At 63.8% G+C, this 14,310-nt stretch overlaps 1 protein-coding gene across 2 annotated transcripts in view; it reads right to left on the bottom strand.

The window, feature by feature from the left end:
* Positions 1-14,310, bottom strand: part of INPP5A (inositol polyphosphate-5-phosphatase A) — a 162,816-nt gene that overhangs the window by 19,619 nt on the left and 128,887 nt on the right. For both annotated transcript variants that reach the window (XM_032314073.1, XM_032314074.1), the window contains exon 10: positions 46-141. In XM_032314073.1, coding sequence (XP_032169964.1) covers positions 46-141 — 96 coding nt within the window. The remainder of the gene's footprint in view (positions 1-45; positions 142-14,310) is intronic.

The following is a 14,310-nucleotide window of genomic DNA, read 5'->3' as shown; positions in this document are numbered from 1 at the left end:
CCGGAGCCTGCTGCGCTCATAGCCCAGAGCTCGGGGTTCGCTTACCTTCCGGTCATTGTCCGACTCACGGAATACCAGCTTCACGACCTCGTTGGTGTCGGCGGCCCGCACCGTCTGCACCGTGGCCTTTGTGCAGAGAGTCTGCAGACGACAGAGACGAGCCTCAGTCCCGGGAGAGGCGCCCGCAGCCCGGGCCCTGAGCGTGACCCGCACGCTGCCCGGTCTCCCTCCCTGACGCCTCCCCATAAAGGGACCGCGGACCCGCCCGCACGGCAGCAGGAGTGTGAGGGGCACACCGGCCAGGGCAGGAAGGGCTGCCCAACCGAGTGGGCCCTGGCCTCCGTGCCCGCCTCTCTTCCTGAGCAGCCCCGCCGCTGGCTCAGCTCCCACCCAGGACGGTCTGCTGGGGCGGCCCTGACGACAGCCCCGTGCAGGGAATGGGGGGAAGTCAGAGCAGCCTCAGGCTGTCCCTGGGGCAGGCTGGGGACCCACCACCAGGAGACCTGCCCCAGGTGGGTAGTGGCACAGGACCCGGAAGGCCAAACCAGGGAGAACGGAGGTCGCACTGGGTTCCAGGGGTAGAGACCCTGACCAGCCGAGGGAGGGAACAGCTGGACAGGCAGAGGAGGGACGAGGGAGCAGGGACAGCCGGACAGTCCTGGAGCCACACAGCGGGATGGTCCGCACGGCCCAGTTCACGGCGAGCAGGGCTACGAACGAAATTCAGCCCAGGTTTGCTGAGAAAACTCTTCCAGTCGGAACTGGGTGTGAGGCGGGAAAGGCTGGAGCAGGAGCCGACAGGCGGGGTGACCGGAGCCCCCGGGCAGCAAGCCGGCTCCCGGCCCCGGGAAGGAAGCACACAGGGGCCCCCCGACGACAGCAGCGCCGGGAGAAGGCAGATCGGCGGCCAGACCGGCGAGGACGGACGCGGGCAAAGGGCCCCCACCCCTGTTGCTGACAAAACCCTTTCCTTAGGAAAGGCCACACGGGACCAGGGTCGATGCATAGGACACGTCGAGAAAGTGCAGGCAGAGGCCGCCGGGGACTGAGGCTGGCAGAGTTTAGAAAACTAATTCTGACTTTTCAAAAACCTCCTCTCAGGCCCCTGTGAAGTTGTGAGCAGCCCCTGACCCCGGGGAGGGCGGGCGGGCAGGGCCGGTGCAGCGGAGATCCCCCCCTGCGCAGGGACCCGCAGGGCCACAGGCCGGGTTCGCGGGGGTCGGCCCCGCCCGGCGTGGGACAGGGGAGGCAGCGGCCGCCGTCCCCGTCCCCGATGCGTCCTCCACGACAGGCCATTGACATTCAGAGCACAGAGGAGCTAAGCGGGTCAAGCCCCGATGTGGCTTTTGGACTCATGTGTCACAAATCAGTCTGGCCGCCTTCAAGCCGCGAGGATTAGAACAAGCACAGGGACAATCTGGGGCAGAGGCGCCCGCCCTGCCCACCCCTGCGCCCCGGGGAGGGCCTGCGCCATCCAGATGCTAATGTGCTAAGTGGCTTAAGCGCTTCCGTGAATAGGGGAGGCTCGGCGGCAGAAGGCCATTGTGGCCGCTCTGGGACGCGATTCACGAAACTCTTGCTGCTTCTCAAAGGCATCTGCTAGAAACTTTAAAAAAAATTGCTTTATTTCGCCATTTCAGGCTCCCAAAGGATAAACATGCGATCATCCCGGGGGCTGAGAGAGGGGCCCGCCCTGCGGCTGGGTCTCTGCACCCCCCACAGAGCCACCCCGGCCGGCGGGAAAGCAGAGATCAGGCCCCAGCGCCCGGCCTCCGCTGCCTCCGCTTTCAACCCAGTCATGCCCAGTCATGCAGAAACTGGCAGGCCGGGCCTTTCCGCTCGCCTACTTACGGAAGGGATTTTTCTTTTGAAAGGAGAAAAAAAATACCCAAAATGCTATTTTTAAAGAGCCATCTAAGATGTATTTCATTACCAGCACCACACGGAGGGGCAGCGGATAGGATGGCCCCCACCTCATCTTCTTGGCACTCGGAGCGCCAGGTTTTTGTCCTGGAATTCCACAGGATCCTGTCCCCAAGGCTGTCCACCTGTCGTGTGGACAATGAAATTCCTGGGTTTCTTCCCGGTCCGGGTAGGTTCTGAGGCAGGCTGCTGGACGGGGTACCCCAGGACCAGGGCCCCAGGGTCGACCCAGAGGGCTACTTCCGGGGTTTTCTGCGGACCCTGAGGTTGACAGCTACAGCGAGACGGACACAAAGCCACCGCGGACCCTGCCCATGCAGCAGCAAAGTCTGTGCCAGTGCTCCCACTGAACGGCCACCACTGCCCCCCCACGGTGCAGATCGTGACCGAAGGCATGAGCACCTCCAGACTCTAGCAGCCTGCTCTTCAAGGTGCGGTCTCACAGACCCCAGCGTGTACCCTCCGCGGCCGAGAGAAGGGACTGTGGTCCCCAGCAGTGTGGACGGCGAGCTGGCAGGGCTCCGTCCCCACTGCAGAGCACACGCGGGCTTGACCGACACCTACCACGTGGGTGACAGAGCTGCAGGGGTCGGGGGCGCCTGGCCTCCCGGGGAGCTGGTGCTAGGTCAGACGGGTCTGGAGAGTCCTGGGTTTGAGCTTCCTTCTAGGCCTTATTGAACAAAGCCTGATTTGGGGGCAGCTAGGGAAGCTGTGTCCGTCAGGAAGCACATCCCCGAGTCCCCACGATGCACTCTAGTCCGTGTGGGGACAGGCACACAGAGCAAACACATGTGAACGTCCATGTGAAAGACCCCACCAGGGACAGGTCCAGGCAAGGCAGCTTTAACCAGAGTTTGAAAGCCCAGGAATGGGGAGTCCCGCCCCCGTCGCCCATGTGGGCTGGGAACCCGCGTTTGGCTGCGCTCTCCTGCCAGACTCAGGAGAAGTCCCAGCGGGAGCAGGGAGGGGTCGGGTCTCCCTCAGGCTTGGAAGAAGCCCACCCCCCAGGCTCACCCCCCAGGCCCACACAGGCTCTGCAAGTTCGGATGCACTCGGGGTCACGGCATGGGGAAGGACTGTTCCGGATGCAGTAGAGCTGAGTTGGGGCAAGCCTGGGGTCAGCAGGCTCTTTGCCGGGGCCCGTGACACCCCCTCCCCGGAGCCTGGGCCAGAGCCGTGGCGGCCACCGTGGCCGCAGAAGCAGAGCTAAGCTCCCGGGAACGTGGGTCCCGGGAATGTGGCCCTTCTGCTCCTGGGACACCCTCTCACTGCCCACGTCCCGGGTCCTGGCAGTCCGCACATCCTGTCTCTGTTTTGATGCAAAGTCACCTGTTTGTGGAGCGTGAACCCCCTTCCTGCCTCTGAGCCCATCTGTCAGTGATGGCCAGGTCTCCACTAAGGGCTACAGGCGCCCAGAAGCTTCTCGGCAGACGGTCTGTGTGACTTCACCTTCCAGAAGCATTCTGAGGAGGTCCTGCTCCTCTGGGAACAGGATCAGAGGTTCTGGAAGACGACGCCCTCCTGCCCACAGCACAGGGAGCAGCTGGGGATGCGCGAATTCATCCCTGTGGCCTCCGGGCCTGGCCGCCCGCTCCAGCAAAGCCGCCCAATCCGCACCTGGGGAAGGGGCTCCCGACACACGGCCAGCACCTTGAGGACACCAGACGCTCCCTGTCTGGCCCGGGGCAGAGCTTTCGGGAGGGGTGAGCGGGGCCATCATCCTGGGTCGCTGTCCCTCCCCCAGGGCCGCACAAAGAGGCGGGGCAAGGTGGAATCCCGACTTCAGTGAGTAATGAAAACCGGCCGGCCAGATGTGCGCAGCTGTTCGACGTGCGGGGAGCGCACGAGGGAGCCTGGGCCCGGTCGTCTTCAGGACGGCCTCTGCTTTCCTACCCTCACGGAGGGCCGCGTTCCACGGATCGGACGCGAGCCCCCAAGCCGGCCTGGGCCTCACGTCCAGACACAGCCGAGGCAGCTTCGAGTCAAACACCGGAGCGAATTCGTAAGGAATTAGGGCTACAGCCACAGGAAGGAGACTTTCCTGTTTTCGAACCAGGACCCCTGGAGGTGGCACTGGGGCCCGTGAGAGCCTCTCAGCCCCCATGGCGTGGACACGTGGACACGGGACACCCTCATCTGACCTCTCCTGCCAGGCCACCCGTGGGCACACTCCGGATGTCTGAGCTAACCCCGGGCTTTAGCTGTCCACGTGCCTCCCGCCCCCAGAGAGGAAGAACCCCGTCAGGGGAAGGTGTCTGATCGCTGAGCAAAGTGTGTCTTCACGCCCCAGACATCAACCCAGGGAGGGAAGAGGAAGCTTCTCTTCACTTGTCCGCCTGAAACACTCCCTGGGCTGCAAGTGCTTCAGGGGACAAGTGAGGGCGGCCCAGGGAGGACACAGGAGAAGGAGGAGGCAGGGAGAAGCCCCGGGCCCCGCCCCTCGCCGCATGGCCCGGGACTCCCGGGGACGGGCCCCTACTGACCCGTGGTCTGGCCTCTGCGGACTGGTGGGTGGGCTCGAGGACACATTTCCCCATCGCTCACGCCCTTCCCGGGAAGCAGGACCCTGCTGGGGGCCTTCACCCCCGACAGCTCCGCAGAACGGCACGCAGGCCCGCCGAGAGCGTGATGCTGCAAACAAAGGCTCTGGCCTAATTTCAGCCACAGATGCTTGCGGGGCCGACTCCGGAAAGGCCGGCGGGAAAAGCCTGCAGAAAAAATGGCCCTTAAAACAACATCTCCAGGCTTCAACAGAGGGGCCAAGGAAGCGGTGAGCCCAGCAGAGGGCCCGAGGGAATGGGGGGCTGAGGGACGTGCCTCCTTGATCCCAGACTCGGGAGGAGGACCAGAGCCATCCGACCACAAGGACCTTGCCCCGGTGCTGCCCAGGACCCGCCGTGGGACCCTGTGCCTCCCTCCTGGGACCTTCCTGATGAACCACTACAACAAAGTGGGAGCAATGCCATGCTTTTGCGGGGGGCTCCGGAATAAAGGGACGCAGCCAGCCCAGGACCGGCTGTCCAGGGAAGGGCTGCAGACACCGTTGAAAGCAGCGAGGTCGGCACCCTGGCCATAGCAGAGCACAGAGTGGGGACCTGGGGCCACAGGGATAAGCCGGCCTCTGCCGTCCAAGGCGGGGCAGAGCCATGAGCCAGGAGAAAGGCAGGTGCCCTGTGCAGCCTTCTCCAGTGGCCCGAACTCTGTGTGCTCATGCGGGCTTCCCGCCCAGGAAACAGCACAGCTGTCTCTGCCCCATCCGAGAGCAGGTCCCATGCGTGAACCCAGGCGCCACGCATCTGCTAGGAGCGGCCGCTTCTTGACGGACAAGAGACCCTGACCCCGAGCGGCCTGCGCAGCTCCACCTGCCGGCTTCACCCAGGCCCGGCAGGGATTCCCAGCCTCTCCACGGGACCGAGCACACGCAGGACGGAGCAGCTGTGGTGCGGGAACCAATCAGCTATGGGTTCGAGCCCCCTGCGGACCAGCCTCTCCTTCCCGTCTGGGTGAGACATGTGTGCAGCTCCTACGGAGAGCCGGTTCCGTGCCGCGCGTCCAGCAGGAGCCAGACCGAGGCCAACGGCTGGCACCCAGGTCACGGCCACGAGCTGTCCCCCAGCCCTGGGACACTCCGCTGCCCATCCCCACAAGGGGATCCTTGGGGTTCCTCATCCCATCTCTCAGCTGTGAGTGCCGTGAGGACTCTGCAAACTACACCAACAGCCCCTATCTGGAAACCACCGACCGACCGCAGGCCGCTCAGAAGCTCCCCTGTCCCACTGCCCTCCTAGTTATTCTGTAATTCCGGCTAAGTCCGACACGTACAAGTTCCGGCAGACGCCTTTGCACAGCAGTGACCAAAGAAGCATTTCTAACAGGTTCTCCTTCACGCAAGTTAGTGGAAAATCATTACCTTTTAAAATTAAAGTTTTTGAGCGACTCTAGAAGACACAGCTGGCTCCAGAGTAGAACAGCACCTGCTAGCCACAGACAAGCCTCTAGAGACGCCGGCCAGAAGGGCCCTCGCCACACCTGGGGGAGCACCATGCCCGCGGCCCACGCGGCCCAGAGTCCAGGGGTAGCGAGCACTTCGGAGCCCACAGTTGGGCCCACGGGTGGTTCCCTGTGAGCTGGGCTCTGGGGATTAAGTGCCAGGTTTTGAGCAGCAGATGCCCCAGCACTCTGGTCACCCACTGCTGCGCCGGGACACAAGCTAAGACCTGTCGGTCCCACGTGATTAGCACTCCCTGACGACCAGCATCTGCAGGCACCGTTCCAATCCTGAACATATGCAAAGGTCGTAACAGGGAGCCACCACTCCCGGAAGCCTCTGGAGGGGACACCATTGGCTTTAAAGCTCTCCTTGGTCCCCTAACCTATGTGTCCCAGGGAGAGTGCTAGGAGAAGAGCGTCTCAGCCGCCGACCATCACCTCCCTGCCTGCCCCCGCTGTGGGTCGGCGCACACGGCACTCAGACAGCTGCCCCACAGCCGGTGTGGCCACGGCCCTGTGGACGTGGCTGCCGAGCACGTCTGGGATCCTGGCACCCAAAATAGGACAGACACAGCCATGCACACCCAGCCTGTGACCGAAGCCCCCTTCCCTGTCCCGCACACACACACGCACGCTCGGAGACACAGGCTGCAGATGCACGTGTCCACACAGTGGACGTGCAGGACACACATGTGCACACACGGGCAGCCCGTGTACGTATACACACGTCTGACCCACACTCAGGCACACACACGTGCACACACAGCTCCTGAGACGTGTGAAGGGGTGCGGGTCTGGGGGTCACAGACGGGAGTGTCCTGGTGGGGACCCCCTTGGTTTGGGGGACCAGGCTGGTCTGCGCTCACACAGAAAATGGTCCTGAATGGGGCCAGGGGCCTGAAGACCAAGGAGGGCAGCTTCTACCGGGGTCTTGTCCTCCCTCTGGAAAGGTGCCCACTGCTCCAGCAGGCAATGCCCCCAACTGCCCCCAAGGGTGCCCTGGCCCGTTTACGTGGACTCCTCAAAGACCCTTCCCAAAAGCTCCAGCTCTAAGTTTCCCCCAAACCCTCTCAGTTGCCCTCTCAGGGGAATGAGATCTATTAATAAGCGTTGGGGACACACCACCACTGGGGACCCCAACGTGCCAATGCCACAGGAGGAAGGGCCCAGGCCAGCGCGCCGGGGGCCTGGGGGCGCCGCCGGCGGGTGAGGAGGAGGCACCATGACGACGGCCAGGTCCGTTGCCAGGGCAGCATCCCTGGTTCCGACTGTGCACTGTTCATCCACGACAACACACCGGAAAGACCCGTTCATCTCCGCTCCCAGGATGGCTCCAGCCAGGCCACAAGGGCAGGCGATTGGGGTACACGGGGCAAAGCCCAGCGGTGGTGGTGAGCCCACACGGGACCGTGCAGCAGGTGTTCCGGAAGAAAGCCGTGTGGGCTCCTCTCAGAGCGGCGTCCAGCAGGCGTGTGCACGCCCACAGCTCAGGCCAGCAGGAGGCCCTGCCTGGGGAGACTGCACGCGCTCTTGGGTTAGTCTCCTGAGAACACCCCAGGCTTCCACGGACACACCGGGTCTCCGACCGGGAGGAGTGGGGGGCAAGGGCACGTCCTCCCACCAGCAGCCCAGGCCCAGACCGACAGAGAGCCTCCCCACCGAGCTTTGGCACCAGCCCGCGTCTAAAATCCCCACGAGCGGCGCCGGCGCTGAGAGCAGGACAGAGGCGGCACGAGCCAGCGGCACACAGAAAACAGCAGGACAGGTTCGAGAATGGGGACCTGACCGTGAACCAGCCAGTCAAGCGCCCAGAGCAGGGCACAGGAGAGGGGAGTGTCTCCTCCCGACTTCTTGCTGTAATTGTGGGAATAACCATTTTGACGCCAATCTACCAATCGGAGATAGAAGCTAACGTTTGTAAGGCAACGTCTGAGAGAAAATACCCGGCATGTGAAACCCAGAGCTGTCATAGTTACGAATAACGTCTTACATTCTTAGTGAAAAAGAACAATTAAGAATAACAGTTTGCGGGCGCCTGGGTGGCTCAGTGGGTTAAGCCGCTGCCTTCAGCTCAGGTCATGATCCCAGGGTCCTGGGATCGAGCCCCACATCGGGCTCTCTGCTCAGCAGGGAGCCTGCTTCTCCCTTTCTCTGCCTGCCTCTCTGCCTACTTGTGATCTCTGTCTGTCAAATAAATAAATAAAGTCTTAAAAAAAAAATGAACAGTTCGCTTCAGCTTGATGCCACAGGCCCTGTAACAAACCAGACCAGAGAGAGGTCTCTTTCCTTCCAAAGCAATAATGAAATAAATGTAATGATCTGAATGAGAAAATCGGTTGTTCTCATACCAGACTCTCGAAGAGCCCCACAGAGACGCTCACGCCCGCACGCGCCCCGCCTGGGCCGCCGCAGACACCAGCGGTGCCCGGAGCACGGAGGCCTCCTGGACACGCGGCCTATCCACACGGGCCCCCAGTTCAGAAGAGAAACCCTCACAACCAGCAGAGTCGACAGAGAGGTTGGGGCTCGGGTCTGTGACCGCTCCATGCCCAACGAGCTTTCTCCGGGTGCCTCTCGGACGTGGGCTGGCGTGACCGACTATCCACCTGTCCATGACCACCAGGCTGCCCAGAGCTCCTGGGCCACTCCCACCACAGCACAGCAGAAACACCGCCTCCCTGCTGGGGGCTGTCACAGGCTGCTGGGGGCTGTCGGGGGGCTGAGGGCACCATGTTGGTGGTGGAGTATCTGGGGTGCGGCTGGCACGGCAGGCTACGTGGACACCAGAGGCCCCCAGTGTTTCCTCCTGCACTCAGTGGGGGCACAGTGACCTTTCTGGCCGGCTGGGTCCTGGGGGGCACCCGGAGACGCTGGGACAGGCCATGATGGGGTGACACCCCTTTCAGGCTGAGTGGGAGCGCCCTCCCCAGGACACAGGAGCACCTTGAAGGAAGGAGGCTGGCCGCAGTGAAGTCTGGCCTCTGGGGACAGGGCTCTGACCACCGGGGAGCTGGCCGCACCCCTCCTCTTGGCTGGGGTCTTTGGTGGTTTCGTGACGCAGGGAGCGTGCTCTGCCGAGGGTCCTTCTGGTCCGTTCCAAGGCTGTCTCTGTCAGTGCGGGGGGAGCCCCTCCCAGACAGGTCCCCACGGGCCCACCTGGCACCTGAGCACGGGCACGGTTCCGTCCCTGCCAACTGGGATTTCAAAACGGCCACCAGCGGCCACCACACATTCATCACCATCGCTGGCAGGAATGAAGACGGCAGGTGGGCGCGGCCGGGCCTCGCGGGGACCGGAGCGCCTGGCACGGCCGTCACTCTCTGTCACTGCGGCCGGCCGGCTGAGCGCCCAGCTGCCAGCTGCCACCGCGCCAGGCATGAAGCACAGCCTTGGAGCGGAGCCGCCCGCAGGGCTGAGCCGGAGCCTGCGTCAGAGACCGGCTCCGTGACACGCGGCCCGTCTGCTGGCATGTGACGGTCGTGTCCGTGTGTGTTTTAATGACGGCTCTGGCGCGGCCAAGTTTGCTCCCGGGCCGTCTCCCTGGCTCTGCCCTGCGAGCCCGCGGGTGTCTGCGCGCCTCTGAAACAGGAAGCTGCCGGCTCGCTGGGCCGGGGTCGTCTCTCCACACACGGCAGGCCCTGCTCCCGGCCCCTCGGCCACGACACGGTCTCCCCATCCTGCTCGGGCCTGGCTGACCCCCACGCTGGGAGACGCCCCGCCCCACCCCGCTCCGGCCGCCGGACGGACAATCGCTGCCTGTCCTTCACCGCGGCCGCAGCCGCGAGCCGCTCACTGGCCCCTCATTGTTCTGAGGCAGATTGAATTAACCTCTGATGACTCCTGCCGGGACGCCGCCCCAGGTCCGGGCGGGCTGACCCGGCCGCTCTAGCTGGGGGAAGCGGCAACCAGACCCAGAGCCGAGTCAGGCAGCGGTTTCTCAAGGCAGCGCTCCGTGGGAAGAGACCCAAGTCGCTGTCCAGCAAGAGGCCTGTGTCCATCCCAATGCCCCCTTCAGTCTTCCCACTCGCACACTGTCCAGGGCACTCCTGGTCACCAGCCACGCTGCCCTCAGGTGATCCGAAAACCATGTGTAGCCTCTTCTCCGGAACCAAGGGGAGAGGTTCGCAGGTCCTCCTCCCGTCCCCAGGACCCAGTCTGCAAGCACTGAATGTGGGCGTCCGCAAGCGGCTTTTCCAAGAGCAGTCACGGCTCCGGGCGGTCGGCCTGTCCACTCGGGTGGAGAGGCGGAGGCCTAGGCCCAGGCCAGTGGTGGGCAGTGTGGGTCCAGCCCCGCCGCCTTCTTCCGGCCAGTGTCTCTCCGTGGCCGTGCTGTGCTTCAGAAGGACAGGTCGGCGCCCCATTCACCTCCTTGGCACTGCAGAGGGACACAGAGCACCCCGGGCCCCGTGCCCCTCCTCCGGGCTGCCCACACCCCAGTGCCTGTCCAGGGCTGCACCTCCGACCCCGTCTGCACGCCAACCTCACTGATGCCCCCAGACTACACCTGAGAACCCGACAGGACCCCACAGCTCCCAGCTGTGCCTTCCCACAGGAGACCCCACCCCAAAACAGGCCCTGCTGGCGTCTGGCCCGCAGACTCAGTGGCATCCGAGTCTCCTGCAAAGAGCACACGGTCCCAACGAGCATGGGCGCCCGGGAGAACGCCGCTCTCAGGTCGCTGCTTCGACTCCCCAGGGCGCAGGGAACGGACGGGAAGGCACGTCAGGCAGAGCAGACGAGGTGCGGGACTCCGGTGTCCCCAGGCTGGCCAGGTCTTGGGGCCGTCCCACCACGAGGCAGACCCACCCCCACGGCCCCGCTGGCACCAGGCTGTCACCACAGGGCCAGGTCCTGCGTTCAGCCCAGACACGCAGCGGGCACACAGGAAGTCTCGCGCAGCAAACGAGGAGGGACGCCGGCTGGATTCCCTGCCGGGAATCGGTGACCCGCCACGGGTGTCTGTGGCCCAGAACCACCCACGCAGGCTGGAGAAAGCCAACCAGCCGCTGACGGCCCCTAGGACGGCCTCCCGCGAAGGTTCTGGAAACATGGCGGCAGGAACGGGGTCGCGGCGGCACCGCCCAGTCCGGAGCTCACGCTAGCCACCACGTCTGCGTCCCGTGGGGAGCCGTGGCTCAGCAGCGCCAGCTCGGCGGGCGTCCTGGCTGTGCACCTGCGGGAGCCCGTCCCCCGACCCCGCGCGGGCCGTGGCCCCCAGAGGCCCCTGAGATGCACGAGGCTCAACCTAATGCTTCTCAGCTCGGGGCCTGCGGGTCTGGGGCCCCACGGACGCGCTTCTGACACGCTCCCGGGGACACTGCCCAGCCGGAGGTGGTGCTCGACGGTCTCCGCACGTCCTCACTGGACAGTTAATTTGGAGCAGTGCAAAGTGCAGTGGGTCAGAGGCTCGACGGAGAGCCTGCCCCTCTGCGCGCTGGGCCCTGAACCCACCTTCGCCAGGGCCGGACTCAGGGTGCCCAGGTTTCCGGAACGCCGCTCCTCAACTGTCTGCTCGCAGGCCCGCCCGTGGGTACCTCAGGCTGACTCAGACTCTCAGGGTTCCCACAAAATCTCTATCAGTTGTTTTTTATAATTAAAGCCCCTTTAAGGGGCGCCTGGGGGGGCTCAGTGGGTTAAAGCCTCTGCCTCCGGCTCAGGTCATGATCCCCGGATCCTGGGACCGAGCCCCGCGTCGGGCTCTCTGCTTCTCCCTCTTCCTCTGCCTCCTGCTTGTTCTCTCTCTCTCCCTCTCTCTCTGACAAATAAATAAAATCTATTAAAAAAAATAATTAAAAAAAAAAACCCTTTTAGAAAGCCAAGCCATGCTAATAGCAGATTCTGATCTTCTAAAAGATGCTCATGTGGTATTTTAAAATTTGGTAACTACAGACGCCTTACCTCGCGCACTGAAATCAATCACCAGTGCAAGAGACTCGTTCTTTTCCAGTTTAACTTACGTTTAGATGAACCTCTGCCAACAAGCACGTTTGTGTTCAGCATTTGGCCTTTCAAGTGTTGTCCTGGCATCACGGGTTGAAGCAACCCCAAAATCCGTGTCCACCCAGACCTCAGAACACGACCTTATTTTGAAGGAAGGTCTTTGTAGACGTAATTAGTGAAGGGTCTTGAGATGAAACCAGGCTGGCTTTTGGATGGGCCCCAAGGCGAGGGGACAAGGACAAGGAGGAAGGGGCCGTGAAGACAAAGGCTGGGAGAGGCCACGTCAGGACAACGAGCTTGAGAAAGTGTCGTGCTAGCCCCACGCTACCATCGGGGCGCCTTCTGTGACCCTTTGAGGCCTCCCTGGACCCTCCCTGTCCACGCCAGGAGCCCTCATCCTCCCAACGACACACCCTGGGTGTCCCCGCTCGGCCTGATGTGGCTCGGGCCTCGGGTTCCTGAGACCTCCAGCCACCGACGGTCCCGTGCCTCCCCAGCACCACCACCGTGGGGCCTCCCAGCAGGGCAGTCAGCAGGGACCTGGAGGGACACGTGGAAACGTTTAAGAGAGGGTGCACCGGGAATGTATTTATTACGCGACCTCCTCAAAGGAGGGATGACACAACGGAAGACAGGTACCGTCTCTCCAGGTACTTAAAACCAGACTTGGTGCCTGACGTCACACAGACGTGCAGGGGTGGGAAGGGGCAGACGCTGTGGGATCGTAGCTTGTCACCATCTGAGCTCCGGAGATGTAGGCAGCCTGACCTCCCCACGTCCCCTCGCCCCTTGGCTGGTGGTGGGGTGTGGCCGACTGCCCTGGGGTGGGGGATGGGGCCAGGACCCCAAGATGCTGGGCCAGGGCCAGTCGGGCTGACAGGAGGAGGGGCCCAGTGCAGGGGCCTGTGGGCTCGGGCAGGGCAGGCACGTGTGGGCTGCTCCACCTCTTCTACAAAGAGCATTTCAAGACACTCCTTCTCTAGGTCCGTAAATCTGACGGGAAAATCGTCAGAACCAAGACCCTCCTCTGCTCTCCTGCAGGACGGACTTTCAGACTTGGCAGCCCCTCCGATACGGACGCTCACGGATCCCGGAACCGTCCGGGTTACGGCAGCTCGAAGACTCCGGAAGCTCCTCAGCGACCTTGAGAAACACGTCAGCCGTGAGGAGAACCGACCCCGGTTCGCAACAGCCCCTCCCACCTGCCGGGACCAGCGTGCACAGAAGCCCCTTGTCGTAGGACACGGGCCGAGCTGCGAAGGCCACGGAGCAGGGGAGAGGCATCAGAGAAGGCACCTTGAGCGTGAGGGCCACGTTACGTGACAAACGGCACGCAGCGTCCTTTGTTAACCCTCTGAGTGCTGCCCGCCCTCCGCTGTCTTCCCGGAGGGCGTGCGGCGCAGGAGCCCCCCTCCACAGGTCTCAGCCCGGGGTAGGCAAGTGTGGTTCTCAGGCAGGAGGCTCTGACGGCACCGGCACCCGCGCGACCGGCTCCCGCACGACCGGCTCCCGCCACCCCGCGGCTCCCGCCCTCTGCAGGCCAGCCTCCTGGCTCAGCCCCTGCGGCGAGCCGCCGCGCCGTACACCACGCACTCCTGGGGCAGCCCTGGTCGCGCGTGGAGCAGAAGCCCCCTGCTGGGGTCTCTGTTTCACGGGGAAGAAAAGGCCACATTCGACTGTCCTCGGACCTCCCCCAGCGCACAGCCTGCTGGGTTAGGCCAGAGGGGCGAGGAGGGGCAGTATGCCCAGCGGGCTCACTGTCCCGCACGCCTGTCAGGAAGGACCCCTGCGTAGAGGGTCAGGATGTCACAGAAGTGTGGCTTTTCAACCCCCAGTGGCCTGAAATTAATGCTGGTGGCGGCCCCTGGGGAAGGACCCTGGGGCCCTAACAGCGTCAGACACGGGGTCACGTTTCCACAAGACGGACAAGCTCCCGGGCTCAGCCTGGGCCCCGACGGACTCGCCCCCCACCCTCCACACGGGGAAGGGCAAACTAGCAACACCATGTGCAGGACTTCAGAGTCCTGGCGGGGCTCACTGGCCCGTCCAGGCGGACAGCCCCGCGCCGCAGCACCGGTACCCCCGCCCCCTGGCCTGCCAGCACCTGCAGTGCGCCCAGATGCGCCCGCCTACTGCCTGTGGGCCCACCCAGTGGGGCACCATCGGATCAGCTGCATCACGAGAGAATTCCCACACATCCCTCATCTGTCGCCCACAGGGAGCTGTACCGATGGACAGCCCGCCCCCTCTGACTTCCAGGAACAACTTCTGCAGAGACAGACAATGGACGCGCAGTGGGGTCTGTGCCCTGGGATCCCAACCGGAGGGCGATCGCTTGAACAGCCCCCGTGTCTCCACCGGGGGTGCGCTGTGCCCCTGCTGTGGGCTGCCAGCCTCCCCGTGCAGGCCTACTGGCGGGGTCTGGGCAGACTCCCCTTGACTGCCGCTGGCACTGGG

This window comes from Mustela erminea, chromosome 14 (genome assembly GCF_009829155.1).
Source record: "Mustela erminea isolate mMusErm1 chromosome 14, mMusErm1.Pri, whole genome shotgun sequence".
Lineage (NCBI taxonomy): Eukaryota > Metazoa > Chordata > Mammalia > Carnivora > Mustelidae > Mustela > Mustela erminea.
Note: the sequence above shows the minus strand (reverse complement) of the source record. Positions and strands in the feature narration are given on the sequence as shown.